Source organism: Salvelinus namaycush, chromosome 15 (genome assembly GCF_016432855.1).
Source record: "Salvelinus namaycush isolate Seneca chromosome 15, SaNama_1.0, whole genome shotgun sequence".
NCBI classification, from domain to species: Eukaryota; Metazoa; Chordata; class Actinopteri; order Salmoniformes; family Salmonidae; genus Salvelinus; species Salvelinus namaycush.
Genome location: NC_052321.1, coordinates 13,785,818 through 13,805,215, shown reverse-complemented (window position 1 = coordinate 13,805,215; position 19,398 = coordinate 13,785,818). Strand labels below are relative to the sequence as shown.

At 42.9% G+C, this 19,398-nt stretch overlaps 1 protein-coding gene across 1 annotated transcript in view; it reads right to left on the bottom strand.

Moving 5' to 3' along the window:
* The window catches only part of LOC120060209 (filamin-A-interacting protein 1-like), a 37,518-nt gene extending 19,743 nt beyond the window's left edge, over nucleotides 1-17,775 (bottom strand). Inside the window, exons 1-4 of the mRNA XM_039009358.1 lie at nucleotides 17,570-17,775; nucleotides 4,834-5,134; nucleotides 4,281-4,454; nucleotides 3,725-3,903 (exon numbers count right to left, since the gene is read on the bottom strand). Of these exons, the coding sequence (XP_038865286.1) occupies nucleotides 3,725-3,903; nucleotides 4,281-4,454; nucleotides 4,834-5,127 (647 nt within the window). The 5' untranslated portion in view covers nucleotides 5,128-5,134; nucleotides 17,570-17,775. The remainder of the gene's footprint in view (nucleotides 1-3,724; nucleotides 3,904-4,280; nucleotides 4,455-4,833; nucleotides 5,135-17,569) is intronic.
* Between the last annotated feature and the right edge of the window lie 1,623 nt (nucleotides 17,776-19,398).

Sequence of the window (19,398 nt, the reverse complement as noted above, 5' to 3'; positions counted from 1 at the left end):
GAGACGATGTTCCACGACATATTCAACAGTGGGTCCCTGAGAAAACACATGTTCATGATGAAACAGCATTTCACTCATCCTGTGTTTCCCTGAGGAATGTAGTTGGAGGCGCAGCAGCTTGTATGTGTCAGATGGTTGTGGATTGAAGCTGAGACACCGTGCCAATGCCTGTCAAAACACAGCCCTGGACTGTAATCGCTGCTCTTGAGGGGAAAAAGCATTAAGTGCTCAGCTACAGCATAATCGATAAACTACATCTCATTGATGTTGTGTTAACAGAAGTGCACCAGAAGCTAAGCTACTTTAAAGCACCCAAAGTCTGGATCACAGGTTTGATCACAATGACGGCTAGCGGCATTAAACGCCTCTCTTATGAATAGAACTTATGTCAACCGCAGCAACGCTTCTATTCCCTAATTTACAACATACTGTATGTGAAAACGAAGGGGTTAGCAACCCCTTCACTCCAAATTCCTTCAGTAGTTTGGTGTAAGACCTGTATGTGTTTTCGCTTTTCTTCTTGCACACTCACATACGTCAGTGAGCTATTTAAATGAATAGGTGTGAGATGGATGGACATGTAGACAGATTGCTCCCACCTTGCACTGACAGAGAGAATCATCAAAACAGTGGCAACTTTCTACCAGGCACGGGGGTGTGTGTGTGTGTGTGTGTGTGTGTGTGTGTGTGTGTGTGTGTGTGTGTGTGTGTGTGTGTGTGTGTGTGTGTGTGTGTGTGTGTGTGTGTGTGCGTGCGTGGCCCTTCCCTGACTCCAGGCCAGGGGAATGTGGGCTCAGCCAGTGCGGATGGAGCAGGAGATCTTAAACACAGGGCTGTAGGCACTTAGAGGAGGTTGTGGAGGGCAGTAGACTGAACACTGGCCAACCAGGACAGTGAAACAACCTGGCAGAGGTCGTCACTGGCACCGCTAACACCTACATTAAGATCAACTGGACTTAAAGTAGATAACTGAAACCTGTAAACTCCAACAATTTATAGTTCATAACCACCTTCTTCCATGTTTGTCGAATGAAAGTCATTGCTGTCTCGTACTGTACATAGCTAGCACCTGATGAAGCCTAGTCTAACTCAGTCCCACGGACTGTATCAGTTTCTCTGGGGTTGGTTAATGTGGATGGCTTTCATCAGACAGTCTGAAGGTTCATTAAAGGGAGATCCTGCGGTTGCTATCTCTCTCCAACAAAGCGTGAAACCTGCTTCCTGGGGTTAGGCATGTTCAGGGTCTACCTCAGTCAGGTGTCAATCAAACACATCCTGGGCAAAGGTTCAAGTTTGTTCTACTGTTTGGAACCAATGTACAGTACTTCATCTCCCTCTGTCCTCTTTCTCCTTCTCCCAGGCCTCTCCCACTGTCTCTGACGGCGGCTCTTCTGACAGTGATGTAGCCTTCATGGTCTGTCTCCTGAGTTGTCCAGGAGAAGGGGCTGTGGAGATTTGAGAGTACATTGAGCCTGTCTGGGAGATGCTGTTTGAAGTTTTATAGCTTATGAAACACAGCTGGGGCTCCACTCTGGCCTCTGGCCTGCAGATGACTGGGTGTCGGGAACATACACGCACACACTCGTGCACGCATGCAGGTTGACTGTACAAACATTACACAGAAACGCTCGCACACACACACACCACACACACACATGACACACACACACACAACACGCACACACACACCTTAGTTCTAACACATCATCTATCAGCCAGAGTAAATGGTCCGTGTTCAGAGGCGGCTGGTACTGCACGCATTAACCCTCAGCACAACTGAACATTTAAAATTGTGCAATGGCCCTTTATGCTGCTGCTGGATCCAAGGGAAATGCATGGACTTTATGGGCATACAGGTTCTCCATGCCCCCATTGCCCACAGGGAGAAGAGCAAACACATATGTCTCTGCACTGGGAAGCAACAATATTGCTTGCTGCAAAAGCCTCATCCAATGGATCTAGCCAGTGGAGTCTGCTAAAGTTATCTGGCCCTCTGACTTTACAAGTCCTGGCCATATGATAGGTATCATATTAACCGTGGTGATTAGTGTCAGAGTCAGAGTGTTGGGCCATGGTTCCGCTTGGCTTCGAGGGCAGGGTGAGGTCACACCATCACACACTGGTCAGATGACCTCATTCATCCCTCTGTGTGAGTAGTTTAATCCAACCTGGACTCAGGGGTAGATGTAATATAGTAAACGTAAATCTGAGAAATTCCAATTATCAAATCGAAGTGTATTGGTCACATGCGCCGAATACAACAGGTGTAAACTTTACAGTGAAATGCTTACTTACGATCCCATTCCCAACAATGCAGAGTTAAAAAGTAAGACAAATATTTGCTAAATACCAAAAAAGGAAATAGTAACACAATAAAATCTGTAATGAGGCTATATACAAGGAGTACCAGTACTGAGTTAATGTGCAGGGGTACGAGGTAGTTGAGGTAAATTAGGTAATACTGTATGTACATGTGGGTAGGGGTAAAAGTGACTAGGCAACCAGGATATATAATAAACAGAGTAGCAGCAACAGCTTGTATAGAACAGGAAGGCCTGCACACTGTTGAAATTCCCAATTCACTGTTTTATTGACAACATTTTGTATGACAGTGTGTGTGTAGCGTCAATATGCATGTGTGTGTTGGAGTGTCAGTGTAGTGATTGCGTGGGTAGAGTCTAGTGGGTCTGCATAGAGCCAGCGCCAGGGAGTCAGTGTAAATCAATTAAGATAAATAAATAAATAATAAAGCGGTTCAATGTAAATTGCCGTGCGGTAGCAGAGAGAACAGTCTACGACTTGGGTGGATGGAGTCTTTGACAATTTTTAGAGCCTTCCTCTGACATCGCTTGGTATAGAGGTTAGAATGATATGTTACCTTTCGTATGGTATGTATACATTTGTGGATGTCCATCATCCATTTCATACAATGTCACGAATTACAATTTATATGATAATAATATGTTACGAATTTGCAAAACATACTGTATGATATGTTATGAATTTGAATTTGTTGTGGCTAATGTTAGCTAGGTGGCTAACGCTAACATTAGCTAGATGGCTAACGTTAGCTAGGCTAGGGGTTGAGGTTAAGAATTAGGTTAAAGAGTTAAAGGTTAGGCTTAGCTAACATGCTAAGTAGTTGCAAAGTAGAAAATAGTTGGTACTCAAATTATTACGTTGTCCGTGATGAGATTCGAACATGCAACATTTGGGTTGCTAGAAGTTCGCATTTTACGTCTACTCATCCACCCCAACCAAACACCCTACTTTCATTTTTGCCTTAAGTAACCTTCTGTCTTATGTAACCATACCAAACGTAACATATCATACTAATTTGAGTGTTCCAGATGTATGTTTACTATCTTACGTCTAGTCTGAGACCAAGCTGATTTCTCTCTCTCTTTCTCATGTCTGATCCCTTTGAGAGGTTCCCGCTCTCTGTGTCCTTACACACTCCTCTCACACACACAGTCATGCTAGGACTACTGAAGCCTAGGTCCCAATGGTCATGATGACCTGAGCTGAACCTCCACCAGATGATGTCATGGGAGAAAGAGAACTGGGAGATATTGCCTCATCACCAACTTCATTATGCTCCAATGCTGAGTAAACCTTTTCTTACTTTAATTCTCTCAGCTTTGGGTCAGAACGAAATTAACTAGAGCCTCTTCCTCCCCCTCATCCTCTGACCGCTCTCTCTTCCTCCCCCTCATCATCTTACCTCTCTCTCTCAAGCTCCAATAGGTTAGTGAATTCGTCACTCTTGTTCATGTAGTCAGCATGTTTGCGCTTCTCGCTGTCCAGCTCGTGCACGGTGCGGCGGTGACACTTCTCAGTCAATAGAAGCTGTTCCAGCATGCGCCGATACGTGTCCTTGTGTTTCTCCTGCAGACGGTCCAGCTGAGGAACACACAACACAGAAGAATCATTAGACTATAACTCTGACTATTCAGTCAACTAGTGTACTTCTGTCTTGTTGATCTATGCATCCTTATTGTATAACAAAACTGGTAGATTTCATGGCAAAAATGTGTACAGCTAATGATCTTCAACATTTGACATCGAGATTTGTCTGTATGAATTACATGGTACTGCAATTAATGAAGGTGCTACTGTAGCGCGTAACCGTTTCAATGAACCTTTTATACCTGTTGTAAACTGTGTACATGACGAATAAAATGTTATTTAAAAAAAAGAGAAAAAAAATAATACTACAATCAATTAATATTATTGGTTTGTAAGGTAATAAGTATCTGTCAGTACTGTTGGTGACTAACCTCAGCCATTGGCCTCTGGTAGACATTGTCAATGTGTGTTTGTGTGTTGGTGAGAAGGCTGTCTCTCTGTAGGGCCTGGAGGGCTGTGGTAGGAGCTGCAGAACCATAGTGGGACTTCAGAGCCTCCGGACGTGTCCTCTTAGTCTTCAGCACACAGATAACATCCTCCCTCGCCTGGGGGTTACACACACAAAAAACACACTCTCTTAGTGCTTTGGAAAAAACCTTGCAAGTTATTGTTTATAAGAATCTCCTTTAGGGCACCAAGGGACTACTCTTACAAGGAAAGGTAAGAGTGGGTTTTCTGGGATGTTATGTAATGTGTGTTAGTACCAATATCAGCCACTAGAGGGAGGTATAGACAAAAATATATCTAATTTTGGACAAAAATATTGTGAGGGTTTACAAAAAAGCATGGCAATCGGTTCCACCTTGTGGATAATGAAAGTAAACAACATCCCAGCAGACAAGATTAATGGTTCACTCCACAGTTAACTTTTAAGCTATGTACAATATCATCATACGGTAGTTTATCAATATGAATCAGACTCACCTGAACCTCACCTTCCATGACCCCTAGCAGCCTCAGAAGGTCCTTTTCAGTAAGGTTCATGATTCCCAGTCTTTTGTCACTAGAACCTAAGCTGTCCTCGGTTGACTTCTCTATGTCAGAGACCACCACCACCTCCTCCACCAACTCCTCAATGTTTGGTTGAACTTTGACCTTCAGACTCTTTATGGGTGTATGCAGATTTACATCCTCTTCCTGGTTGATGTCTTGTGTTGCCTGGGGAACCCCGAGTACCCCATTGGCTGGGCTCTCCACCCCACTGCTCTTGGACCTCATCCTCTACCTGGCCAGAGAAAAATAACAGAGGGAATCATATTTTAATATGAAGTGAGGGAAATTGTCAACTAAATCAATATACTTAATGTCAACAGAATCTGTACAAACATCAATTGAAAGCATGTGAAAAGTGAGAAAGAGAGTGAGAGAGAGTGAGAGAGAGACAGAGAGAGAGATACAGAGAGAGAGAATACAAATAAACATCCTGGACACTACTCAGACTGTAGACACATCACTTACAGTCGGTTTTATGGCCTTGGCCTTGGAAACCCATCTTCATACCCATCCTCCCTCATCCCCTTCCTGTGCCTTTCTGACCGTCTTATATTCAATGACAGGAGACACACAGGTTAAATTAGAACTACATGAGGAAGTGTCTAATATTATAAGGTGTGAGGTCAACTATAAGAGCGCTCCAAGGCAGCATGTCCTGCATCTGTCCTTTCTCTATTCCATCCGAGCTTAGACAAATATTCAACATACAAAACCACTCGACAGTGTGTGCATGTGGTGGTGGAGTGTGTGTGCATATGTGTGGTGTGTGTGTGTGTTCCTGACAAGTATTTATGACATGTCCTGTTCTTTTACAGAGTATCTCATGCTGGGTGGTGACACGTTGGATGGGAGGACGCTGGAACATTTGCAGCACCCCTGGGTGTTTGGCTTGTTTGTCATGCTAATCTGTAAACAATCTGGGATCCAACTCAAAAAGAAATACAGGGCTTAAACTATGATGGTTTGTATGCACCATATTATACAGTAAGACCAGGTTAGAGGAATCTTTAGAGTTACATTGCATTCATGTTCTGTTGAGTCATCCTGTGTCCGTTGGGGTCAAGTGCACTGCACACAGTGTAGGTCAGGGGTACTCAACTACTATATGAGGTCTGGTCACACAAATTCCCTGCGGTCAAAGGTCCGGATGGATATTGTCTTTAGTGGATAGTATGGATGGATAGTAACAAACCCCTACCTCGGGACCCATGCCAACCCAAACTGTTCACACCCATCCTGTTGGCGAAAATAATATTTTCCAGTTTTTAAGCTAATTTCCTACAATTCAACACATTTTGTCATGTCTTATGTGTGCATCTGAAAAAGTTACAGATGCGCAAATATCATACCCCCAAGACATGCTAACCTCACCATTACAATAACAGGGGAGGTTAGCATTTTATATCATACCCCCAAGACATGCTAACCTCACCATTACAATAACAGGGGAGGTTAGCATTTTTGGGGGGTATGATATTTATGCTTCTGCACTACTGCCCATGCACTACTACATTTCAAAATTGTACTTTGTGTATTATACTATTACAACTCTCAACCAAATTGCATTGAAATCTAAGTTCTTAAAATTCTTCTTCTTTTTATTATATATAAAATATATATACACTGAGTATACAAAACATTAAAAACACCTGCTCTTTCCATGACATACACTGACCAGGTGAAAGCTATGATCCCTTATTGATGTCACTTCAATCAGTGTAGATGAAGGGGAGGAGACAGGTTAAAGAAGGATTTTTAACTCTGTTTGGTGTAGTCAGTGTATATACATTTATTTATTTTGGTCGGGACCCACGGTCCGTATTGACCCCACTCTGGGTCCAGGTCCGAACCTCGGTCCACCTGCTGAGTATGGCTAATGTAGGTCATCAATGCATTTGTGTGTGTGCATGCACTGTATGTGTTAAACTTCATAGAGCTTTGAGCTTAGAGCCTTTCTCCTACTCCCTGAAAGAGTTGTGATTAATGGAACAACTACAGTCCTTTGAAGGAGTTGTGATTAATGGAACAACTACAGTCCCTTGAAGGAGTTGTGATTAATGGAACAACTAGTCCCCTGAAGGAGTTGTGATTAATGGAACAACTATAGTCCCTTGAAGGAGTTGTGATTAATGGAACAACTACAGTCACCTGAAGGAGTGGTGATTAATGGAACAACTACAGTCCCTTGAAGGAGTTGTGATTAATGGAACAACTACAGTCACCTGAAGGAGTTGTGATTAATGGAACAACTACAGGCCCCTGAAGGAGTTGTGATTAATGAAACAACTACAGGCCCCTGAAGGAGTTGTGATTAATGGAACAACTACAGGTCCCTGAAGGAGTTGTGATTGATGGAACAACTACAGTCCCTTGAAGGAGTTGTGATTGATGGAACAACTACAGTCCCTTGAAGGAGTTGTGATTAATGGAACAACTACAGTCCCTTGAAGGAGTTGTGATTAATGGAACAACTACAGTCCCTTGAAGGAGTTGTGATTAATGGAACAACTACAGTCCCCATACTGTGAGCAAGTGTTCTCTCTGTGATCCTGTTCTGGTACAGTATGACATCAGTACTTTTATCATTACTGACAGATAAGGAACAATTCCCTTGCAGGTGATGTCACACGACCCCTGACTCATCCTCTGAGCCGTCTTGAGCTGAGTGAGCTCACAGAACTATGTCACACATTCTTTCTCCCCTACACGACTCCACCGCTCTCTCTGCTCTGAGATCAGTTCGAGGCTCAATTAGGTGTGTGACCCACCTCCTTGGGACCGTTGAAACAACGCAATCCGTAGCCAGAACAGCACAACACTGGGACTGTGAACATCAATAAAGAACTGTAACTCATTCTAACCTCGATGAAAACAAGATGTTCACTAGGAGAGCTATGAGACTGGGAGCAAAGCAGGCCTGACTGTACTGTATGTATGTGTGATACAGGGTTCTGACAGCGGTTCACTGGAGGTTTCAGCTCACTCCTCAGGGATTTGTTTATCTTCCTCTTTAGTAGCGGTCTGACTCTGCAGAGCTCTTACTGATCAGAATGACTTAATGGCGTCTGAAACGAATCTACCCTAATCTCAAATGTTTCCTGGAAAAAGGTCCAGGTGCAAGAAAGGGTTGAAAGAAAAGATCTTTCAAAATAAGAGAGAAGAAAAGCCATCTCAAGTGCTGAATTGGGCTACTCAGACTGCTTTCCATGCCCCGTAGTACATTACAGTATAATAACATCACATTGAGTTAAACTGGAGTGATTTTCTCTAGCACAGTAGACTACCCAGTACCCACTGCTATGCCACTCCTCAGCCCTGCCAGGACAGGTGCAGCCAAGGATAAAGGGGTACCAAGGTTACACTCTATGCCTTGATGATGTAACATCTACAGTACTGTACTGTACTTGACTCCAGCAAAGGATTAGATTCCAATGGCACGTTGTGTTAGCTAATCCAAGTTTATCATTTTAAAAGGCTAATTGATCATTAAAAAACCCTTTTGCAATTATGTTAGCACAGCTGAAAACGGTTGTGCTGATTAAAGAAGCAATAAAACTGGCCTTTAGACTAGTTGAGTATCTGGAGCATCCGCATTTGTGGGTTCGATTACAGGCTCAAAATGGCTAGAATTAAAGACTTTCTTCTGAAACTCGTCAGTCTATTCTTGTTCCGAGAAATGAAGGCTATTCCATGCAAGAAATTTCCAAGAAACCTAAGATCTCGTACAAAGCTGTGTACTACTCCCTTCACAGATCAGCGCAAACTGGCTCTAACCAGAACAGAAAGAGGAGTGGGAGGCCCCGGTGCACAACTCCGGGATGCTGGCCTTCTAGGCAGAGTTTCAAAGAAAAGGCCATATCTCAGACTGGCCAATAAAAATAAAAGATTAAGATGAGCTAAAGAACACAGACACTGGAGAGAGGAACTCTGACTAGAAGGCCAGCATCCCGGAGTCGCCTCTTCACTGTTGACGTTGAGACTGGTGTTTTGTAAATAGTAAAATAAAGTACAGATACCCCAGAAAAACGACTTAAGTAGTACTTTATAGTACTTTTACTTAAGCACTTTACACCACTGTTCACCACAGTGTTTGGATCGATAGGCTTTACTGAGTATTACTGTAAACCACTGAGATAAGAATAACACAGTGACCAATCCACTGGCTCTCAACTGACCACACATTTATGTGGTTTTCGTCTGGTTTAAAAGGTGAGTTAAGAGAGGTTGTAAGAGGTCAGAGAGGAATCAGACACAATCGATGGAGACCATATTTTGAAAGCACCTACTTCAAAACTCTGGATATTGTTTTGAACTCATGGTCAGGACATGAACCTAAGTACATTCAAAGTAAAACTTGCATTTATTATTCAAGTACATGCACACTTCCAATATGTAACTATGCAACAGCTCTGTAGAGTACAGTATCACTTCTCCCTAGTCAATTTGGGCTTCATCCTCCATTTAACTTAAATAAATAAATACTTTAGCTCCAACTTCTGGCTCCTTTGGCTTCCACCTATGATTCCAAACTCCAAGAACACATTTATTTTTCCTCTAGCACAGTTTAATTAAACCGGTTCTTATTCCCACAGTTCTGTATGTATTGTGTAATGCTATCAGCTGGAACATGCATTACTTTGATTCAAGGGTAATGAGCTGATTGGGAGTTAAGCAGTGAAAGCTCAACATTCACATGGAACTGAGGTTAGATAGATAGTCGACTGGACACTGTTCAAATAGACCATTTCAGGATAATGATCTATTACTCCAATTTCACCAAGGCGCAATGATAACAAAACCTTCTCTATACCCTTAACTCCTTCCAATTGTTGTGTTTTCTATTTAAATTTCAATCAGATTCCTACAGCATGACTCTCCGTTTCAGCTAAATGGTTTGCAACTGTTGTGAGTGAAGTGAATTCTAAGAGGGCAAATGGGGATTCCAAAGCCACGTTGCCTCTGAGCCTCACATACCATTCCTGCATGTTGCATTCCCTTCTTCCCTAATGTGGAGGGAGCTGGCTAATGGACAATGAGCCCTTACTGGGTACCCCTGACCAGCATGCCCACAAATCCATGGAATCCAAGTCATCTGTAGTATGTTACTGTCTGACTGCCTGCATCAAACACCCAAGTTCCCTCTGATGAGAAGGCCAGGGCCTAATGGTCTGTGGGGCCTGTGAAGGCATGGGACTAAAGTAAGGTTGGGTCCCATGTCTACCCCCACATAGCCAGGCTAGACCCTGGCGGTCATGGCCAGCTGTCACTCAGGGTATTTATAGGGTCTCCGACCCCAACACACGTTCTCCTGGTCCATGCTGGAGAAAAGGAGCCCTATCACTTTAGCTGTGATCAGCAAGTAAACAGATGCCTTTCACTGAAAGGGAGTCCAACTGCTTTAGGTTGGGGCACAACATACTGCTCAAATGATCATTGAAAAGCAACACTGTTTGGCTACAGCTACACCACCTACATACAATCCAAATTCAACCACAAGGTGTGTGGACATACCGTGAAAATAAACAAACTTTGTTGGAGGGCCTGATTTAGCCAGTGGATGTGAAGTCTTTCCCAGACCTGTCTAGAGTTGTTGTTGTTGTTTGTGTGAGACCTGTACCTCCTCTCCCAGTGCTCCTCCAGAGGTCCCTCCCAGACTGCATGGCTACATGGTCCTGATTTGGCCTGTGATGTCAGCCTTAGTTGATAGATAGCTCCTGCTCCCTGAGACACGAGTGACAGCAGTTGTCGGGATTCCAGGGGCCCTCCGAACTCTTTGGAAAAACGTATAGTTTGATTGGGGGAGTTTGATATACTCACTGGGCAAAAACTAGTTGAATCAACGTGTTGTTTCCACGTCATTTCAATGTGATGACGTTGAATCAACGTGGACAACTCATTGGATTTGCAAAAAGTCATCAGCGTAAGGCAATTTCGTATTTTTTTCAACCAACTTTTCACCTAAATCCAATGTCATAGTAATATTTTTGGTTGATTTCACATTGAATTGACCTTAGTTGACAACTCAACCAAATGTAAATCAAAAATAGACGTTGAACTGTCGTCCATGCCCAGTGGGTAGCCACGCTATGAACCCAACGTGACTAAATATGGGCTGGGAACTGTGCCTCAGCATGAAGGAGTTTAGCAACGCACCACGCCTGCAGACCTGATCAAATACTGTGGGGTCCAAAGGCTCTTCCATCTTAACAAGGAAAACATGACTCTACCAGAAAATATCAGAATTTCAATAAACAGATGTTTCAATCAACCTTGACTCAAAACTGTTACAGAGATTGTCTTGATTCAAATGTTAGTATTACTGTTTTTACAAGTCCCTCTTTTCCATGTACTGCTACAGACTGGTATGTCTCAGCTTTCTGCAGACACATTCCTCTGCAGACAAACAGTGACCTTTGAGGGTCAAATATTACATAACAGACGTGTTTCAGAGGCAAATTTAGTTAAACTGAAGAGTGATGACGTCTTTTGTCGGTTGAGACAGCTGAACACACTTACAGTATACATATTTCTTGTTGATTGGTATTATATCACTAAATTACACATGGAATTTATGTTTACAATATATTCTTATTTCACTTGGAATTTCATAATACTTTGTTTCACTTAGAATTTATAAATACTAGATGACATGGTCCCAGTTCTGTTGGTTACTGTATATGTATATTGGCCATGGTACAGTTTGTCTAGTGATCTGGCCTACTTCTATTTATACTCTGCATCAATATTTCTTACACCTGACATGTCATCCTGCTAGGGCAGAATATTACTTTCCCTACAAGGTTTCTACTCGTTGTATCCTCTTCATCACCACATTACATACACAGTCTTCTGATTGCAGATGAGGTTCAATGAGTTTCCACCATTAGCAAAAACAAGTATTTTTAACACCAGGGCGACGGCGTCCCAGCAGTGTCATGTATGACAGAAGGAAGACACATACAGTTGAAGTCGGAAGTTTACATACACTTAGGTTGGAGTCATTAAAACTAGTTTTTCAACCGCTACACAAATTTCTTGTTAACAAACTATAGTTTTGGCAAGTCGGTTAGGACATCTAATTTATGCATGACACAAATAATTTTTCCAAAAAATGTTTACAGACAGATTATTTCACTTATAACTCACTGTATCACAATTCCAGTGGGTCAGAAGTGTACATACACTAAGTGGACTGTGCCTTTAAACAGCTTGGAAAATTCCAGAAAATGATGTCATGGCTTTAGAAGCTTCTGATAGGCTAATTGACATAATTTGAGTCAATTGGAGAAGTACCTGTGGATGTATTTCAAGGCCTACCTTCAAACTCAGTGCCTCTTTGCTTAACATCATGGGAAAATCAAAAGAAATCAGACAAAACCTCAGAAAAAAAAATTGTAGACCTCCACAAGTCTGGTTCATCCTTGGGAGCAATTTCCAAATGCCTGAAGGTACCACGTTCATCTGCACAAACAATAGTACGCAAGTATAAACACCATGGGACCACGCAGCTGTCATACCGCTCAGGAAGAAGATGCGTTCTGTCTCCTAGAGATGAACGTACTTTGGTGTGAAAAGTGCAAATCAATCCCAGAACAACAGCAAATGACCTTGTGAAGATTCTGGTGGAAACAGGTACAAAAGTATCGATATCCACAGTAAAACGAGTTCTATATCGACATAACCTGAAAGGACGCTCAGCAAGGAAGAAGCCACTGCTTCAAAACCGCCATAAAAAGTCAGACTACGGTTTGCAACTGCACATGGGGACAAAGATCGTACTTTTTGGAGAAATGTCCTCTGGTCTGATGAAACAAAAATAGAACTGTTTGGTCATAATGACCATCGTTATGTTTGGAGGAAAAATGTGGAGGCTTGCAAGCTGAAGAACACCATCTGAGCCGCGAAGCACGGGGGTGGCAGCATCATTTTGTGGGGGTGCTTGGCTGCAGGAGGGACTGGTGCACTTGCAGGAAAATGATGTGGATATATTGAAGCAACATCTCAAGACATCAGTCAGGAACGTAAAGCTTGGTCGCAAATGGGTCTTCCAAATGGACAATGACCCCAAGCATACTTCCAAAGTTGTGGCAAAATGGCTTAAGGACAACAAAGTCAAGGTATTGGAGTGGCCATCACAAATCCCTGACCTCAATCTAATAGAAAATTCATGGGCAGAACTGAAAAAGCGTGTGCGAGCAAGGAGGCCTACAAACCTGACTCAGTTACACCAGCTCTGTCAGGAGGAATGGGCCAAAATTCACCCAACTTATTGTGGGAAGCTTGTGGAAGGCTACCTGAAACGTTTGACCCAAGTTAAAAAAATTTAAAGGCAATGCTACCAAATACTAATTGAGTGTATGTAAACTTCTGACCCACTGGGAATGTGATGAAATAAATAAAAGCTGAAAGAAATCATTCTCTCTACTATTATTCTGACATTTCACATTCTTCAAATAAAGTGGTGACCCTAACTGAGCTAAGACAGGGAATTGTTACTCGGATTAAATGTCAGGAATTGTGAAAAACTGAGTTTAAATGTATTTGGCTAAGGTGTATGTAAACTTCTGACTTTATCTGTACATGAGGGACAGAAGTTCTACAGGGACCTTCAGTAGATGAAGATGGTGCAGCTAGTAGGCCCTAATACTGTATGTACACTGTAGGCCTATCAAAGGCAATGCAATTCACATACAGATGTAGGATCTTAATTTGAGCCAGTTTGCTACAGCAGTAAAATAATCCTGCAGCAACAGGAAATGTGCATTATTATGTGGATTATAATTGATGGACATTTTTGTAGGGGTTGATACATTTTTCGTAAGTGAAAATCAAGTCTGACATTTCAGACTCTGACAAGTGGAAATTACAGAAGCCCTTTTAAACCTCACACTACACATTTTAAATTTCCTGCATTGCAAGTTCTCCTGAAACAGGGTGATAAAATTAAGATCGTACATGTGTACATTTATCTCCTTTTGCTCTGAATGAAGCTTGTATGTCTCAAAGAGCCAACAGATATGATATTCACTACTCTACTGTGCTGGGTAGCAACCCAATTCACTTGATCTATTGAGGGAACAGCATGGAGTAGGTTTACAGAATCTGTAAATGGACACCAACCAATCAAGCACCAAATTCCTTGAGTAACATGACATGATTGGATATCATGTTTAAAAGGAGATTCTAAGGGGGCGGGGAACAAGGCATGTTCTGAATGTTGCAAAAAGACCATATAGAGGCTGCAAATTACACATGGGTGAAGCACACTCACATACATGTGAACACACCCACATTCTGAAATTGCATTTTTGTCCCCTCCAGTTTTATCATTGGAATGTGATACAAAACGAGGCAACAGTGTGCTGTAGGACCATGCGGACGCCTCCGAGTGGTCGGGTAGGCTATTTGGAGTGTATATATATATTATGTCCCCCCCACTTCTAAAACCAAAGTTGCGCCCCTTACTAGGCCATAATTCCATACAATTTCATGGTCTGCTCTGATCTGTCCATGTGTGATGCACATGACATTACATGACATTACATGACCCTTTCACACTGCTGAAAAAAAGTTATACACATTTAGCCTAACTTGAGTCGTCTGTCCAACTCAAGAGTTGCCTAGTTAAATAAAGGTTAAATAAACATTTTATAAAAAGAGCTCCAACAGTCAGCCACTGCAGACACTGAGAACCGAGGGCGATAAGGCAGCTCTATTTCTGAATCATGGATTGGTCAGCAAATATGTGCAAAACCGTCCAAATAAATGACATCACAGAAGAAATGGAAGTCTCCAGCAGTCTATCATGATGTCACTCCCCCACTGACTGGGAGGAAGACAGGAAGCGAGACGCAGCCTGGTTGACTTGAGATCAGTTATTACTACAATAAGACTCACTTCAGGGAATTCAGTCTCCCTACCTGGACCTTTCAAAAGTTCAGCAAGAAGTTTCTTGGAATGACTGCTTTTTCTAGCGAGAAGAGAGGGCGAAGGTCAGTTAGAATAGGGCCAGAACCATTTGCAATGAATAGCATCACTATCCCAAGCTACTGACGATTAATATAGATACATCTGTGACATACAAAAGGCTTAGGATTTAAAAGATTCCTTTAAGATATCACATTGAAGGAGAGGACTTCACTAGTCACAATATTTGGAGAATGTCAAGATGGTTTACTATGAACTTTATAAGAGAGCAAAGCCCACCAGCTGCATGGTCATTCGATGTATGCTGCTGAAGCACTGTGGTTTTCCTTTACACTTCAAAACATGGAAATGTAAGAAGCATTATTCTATGTAAAACCCAGAAGGTCTGGAACACATTCTCTACATGGCTTAGTGTCATAGTAATGGGGGTGACACGTGCCGGGGACAGCTGTTGCCGAATCTCACCAGCAGGTCTGAAGGCTGCACCACTGTGACCACTGGGAGTATAGTGACCAGCCCCAGCCCAGCTCCCTCTGTCTGGCCTCAACAAGGGACAGAGCCAGGGTCACTCCTCCAACCTCCCCCACTCACACAACACACTACAGGCTACAGTCTGGCCCACTCCCAAAAGCGATGAGTTGACCACGTGAAGCAGACCTCTGTTACCAGATCATTCCAGAGAGTGCTGATGGCAGTGCACTGGACAGTGGACACATGCCAGGCAGATACAATCCCCCTTAACATATACGCTCGCTCCCTCTCTATAACTACAGCATTGGATACTTTCTATCCAATGTTGTAGACATTTCCAAGCCAAGTGCATGATGTAGCCTACATCCTACCATTTTCGCTATGCAGGCTATACAAAATACAATTAAGAACTGGCTGTCCATTGACGATTTTGCTACAGTATGTTGTCAATGGAAAAGCCTGGTCGATAAACACCACAGTGGAGTGGTATCTCTTTCCCAATCTACCACTGCTGAAAGAGCTACATTACCTCATAACTTAGCCATGTCCTTATCATCTCACTGATCAGAAGTAAGTGATGCAAGATCATAATAATGTAGTGACATAAGGTGATTTGAGGCGACGGGCATCTCAGTGGAGAGGGACGCAGTTTGAGTAAGCGAATACTCTCTCTGCACCTGTGCCACTTGTATGAGCCAATGACATAGCTTGGTCTGTCTGAATAGATAAGCCTATGACATAGCTTGGTCTGTCTGAATAGATAAGTCTGACTTGATTACTCTTCAAACATTGTAAAAAGAATGAACTGTGAATGAACTTTAGTAACCCCTGGAAACAAAACACTCAAGTGTAAAGTAAACCACTCCAACTAACATTAGGAAAGGATCTCCTTATCCCTGACCTGGACAAAGTGGCAGAAATATTAATGACAGATCTCTCTCTCTCCCCTCCTCCCTGTATCTACCATGATATTATTAAGTGTTAGGGGACCACATCAGCTGGAGTGTGAACAGATAGCTCTCCTCTCTCTTCCAGAGCTGGTCTGCATTAGGAGCAATACAGAGACACATAGGTGCTAAGGAGATGGATGACAGTTAACTTAAAGTATGCCTGAACACTCTAAGAAAAAAAGGTGCTATCTAGAACCTAAAAGGGTTCTTCGACTGTCACCTTAGGAGAACACATACGTAGATGAACCCGTTTGGTTCCAGGTAGAACCCGTTTGGTTCCAAGTAGAACTTTTAGGGGGTTCCATGTGATTATCCTTTCCACAGAAGGTGCTACATGGAACTCAAAAGGATTCTGCCTGGAACCAAAAAGGGTTATTCTATACGGACAGTCGAAGAACCCTTTTGGAACCCTTTTCGTTTGCATTCCCTATAAAAGAGAGATATGTTGCACATTTCATTTGGCTCAGCTAGACAGTGTGATGTATGTCTTGACAAATGGATTAGTTCTTATGAGAACCAAATATACATGCATGTTCTATGATTGATGGCCTGGTGATAAATGAAATAATTTGACATAATTAAAAGGAATGAATAACCACGTAGAAATTATGCTGTTTCACAACAAGTTGAACCCCCCCCCCCCCGGACAAGGTTCGAGGAGACGATCCATTCCTAATGTTAACGGAGGAATCTGGATGAGTTATTCCTTATCTCCCAGCCTAAATATCTCAGGAGAACGTTATTTGTCTGGATTATGCTGTCAGCTCTAAGTCCTCACAAGGCTTTTCTTGCTAGTATAACACTAGAAGGGGTTCTCACACTGCTTTTATATAACAATGACAGAGGAATAAGTAGTGATTTATATGGTACATTAGATTCATGACTTTCTCTTTCCTGTGTGTGCTGTCTCAGTGCCAGTATCTAACTCCTAATGACCATTCTACCTCCCGAGAACAGTCAAAAGACCTTTACTCTTAAAACATGTCATCAGCTCAATGTGTTTTAATGTATGTAGACAGCATGGATTTTAACCCATTCATACTGCACAAAGCAGGCAGACAGAGTCCATTAAAATAGTGTTCCTTCACACGGTATTCTGTAACCTACAGTATATCTGTGCAGAACAGCACTGACAAAGTCCAGCAACAGTAATAGCTCTCAGCATTTCAAACTCATAATACTAGAGCATTTCAGCTGATAAGTTTATCTCCTGCCACGGCATGGGCACATGGTTTAACATCCCACACTGAGTAGAGATGAGAGAAGCATGCTTTCACTGGAGCACACTGTGTAGAAGAGAGTAAGCTGTACTTTCTTACCTGTTCTTTCTGGTCCCCAGGGTTAGGTTTGGAGTGGTGCTTAAGGTAATCCTACAGGAGTGACTCAGTCTGCCCTTCTGTATGTGAATGTCCTCTGAAGACCTCTTCTTAATGCTACTCCTGTTCAGCTGCCCTGCTACAGAATGAATGCCATCACCATGGACAAGCTCTGCTCTCTCACTTCTCCTCCTCTAGGATTCCAGGTCAAGAAGGAAATGCTACAGCAACAAGAGCTGGGTCTAGTCCTCGCTCTCGCTCTCTCTCTACTCGCTTATCCACTCTCCCTACTTCCCTCTCACCCCTCTCTCATGCACACACTCTCTTTACACTCTCCTCTCTCTTTACACTCTCTCTCTCTCTGTCTCTCTCTCTCACCACACTCCCTTTTTCTTTCTCTGTAAGTCAGCCAAAGATAGACACTCTTTGAGGAGTCAGTGGGAGAGTGTTTGTGACAGAAAGAGAATGCAAGGGAGTGAGGGTGAGAAAGACAAAATAAAGGAGAGAAAGCCTTGGCGGAGGAGGGAGACAGGCAATCATGGAGGCACAGTTCTGTTCCCACTCCCACTCTGTCTGTGTTTGAAAGGAGCCGTTGCTCAGCGGGGAGAGAGAGGTGCAGCAGTGTGATGTCCTTTGTCACACGTCCAGGTCTTTTCATTTACTCCTCCTTTGTCCCCAGTCTTTCAGTGTGGAGACGGAGGCTAACGCATAGGTCTATATTTAACTACTATGCTGCAGTCACTAGGAGCTGTTAGCAGCTGAAGCCGTTTGGTTTGGAGGCTGGCTGCCTGGCTGGGTCCCTCGCTCCCCTCTCCACTCCTGACAGCTGAGCTATGCCACTTCTCTCTCTCCCATGCTGGGAACGTGCAGCACAGCCAGCCCCCCCAACTCAACCCAACCCATTGGCAGTCCAAGTCACTAACATTTTCTGAGCTAGCTAGGGCTGGGGCTGCCAGGCTCTTCAGGACTTTGGCAGTTAGACAGCTTACCACCCGGCCCACTCACATAAAAACAAACTAAATTAGCTTGCTGAGCTAAATGTGTAGTACAGTATATTGTTTACAGTGTCGATGAGTATGGTTGGAGTTGCTGTGAGGTCATTGTGGGTGTTCTACTGCTGTTGGGACATGTGAAAGGGACTTGTGGAATCTGGAGCACAGCCTACAACGGGTGAAAGACATAGAGCCAAATAAGGACACAACAATGAGGAATATCCATTTCTCTATGTCATCAAATCACTAAGTACAAACAAAAACAGAAGCAACCAAAACAAACAAAAACAGAACAGAAACTCTTATTTCACAGGAATAGCCATCCACTCCTCTGCTTTTTCCTGTGTCGTGTTAGGTCACTGAGTCGCCTCAAACACTTCTGTTCACATGTACATGTATGTCACTTGTGTGGGTGTGGTGTGCTGACGTAATGTTTTGCACAATGAAAGAACAAACACACCACACACAGAAACAAACAGAATGGTGATTATCTTGTTGAGATACTCTGTTGGCAACATGGTGCTCTTACCTGGTCTTGGCCATTGCTATTTTTGACATTATCTTCACTGCAACTCTTGATACCGGAAAAGACAAATAATCCAAGGGTTAATACACTCTGTAGTCTATGCACAATGCCTCTATGTTGTCCTGTGCCACTCCAAATGGGATCATCATTGTGAAACACAAAGCAGTTGTTTGGCAGCCTCTTTCCTTTCTGTACATCATGTCATCCCATAAGAACATGTGATATCATGGATGAAGATCTATCCAAGCTGAGGTCATCACAAGTATATTTTTGATTGAATGTCATAATTTCCACACCCAGATGAGGTCATGTGG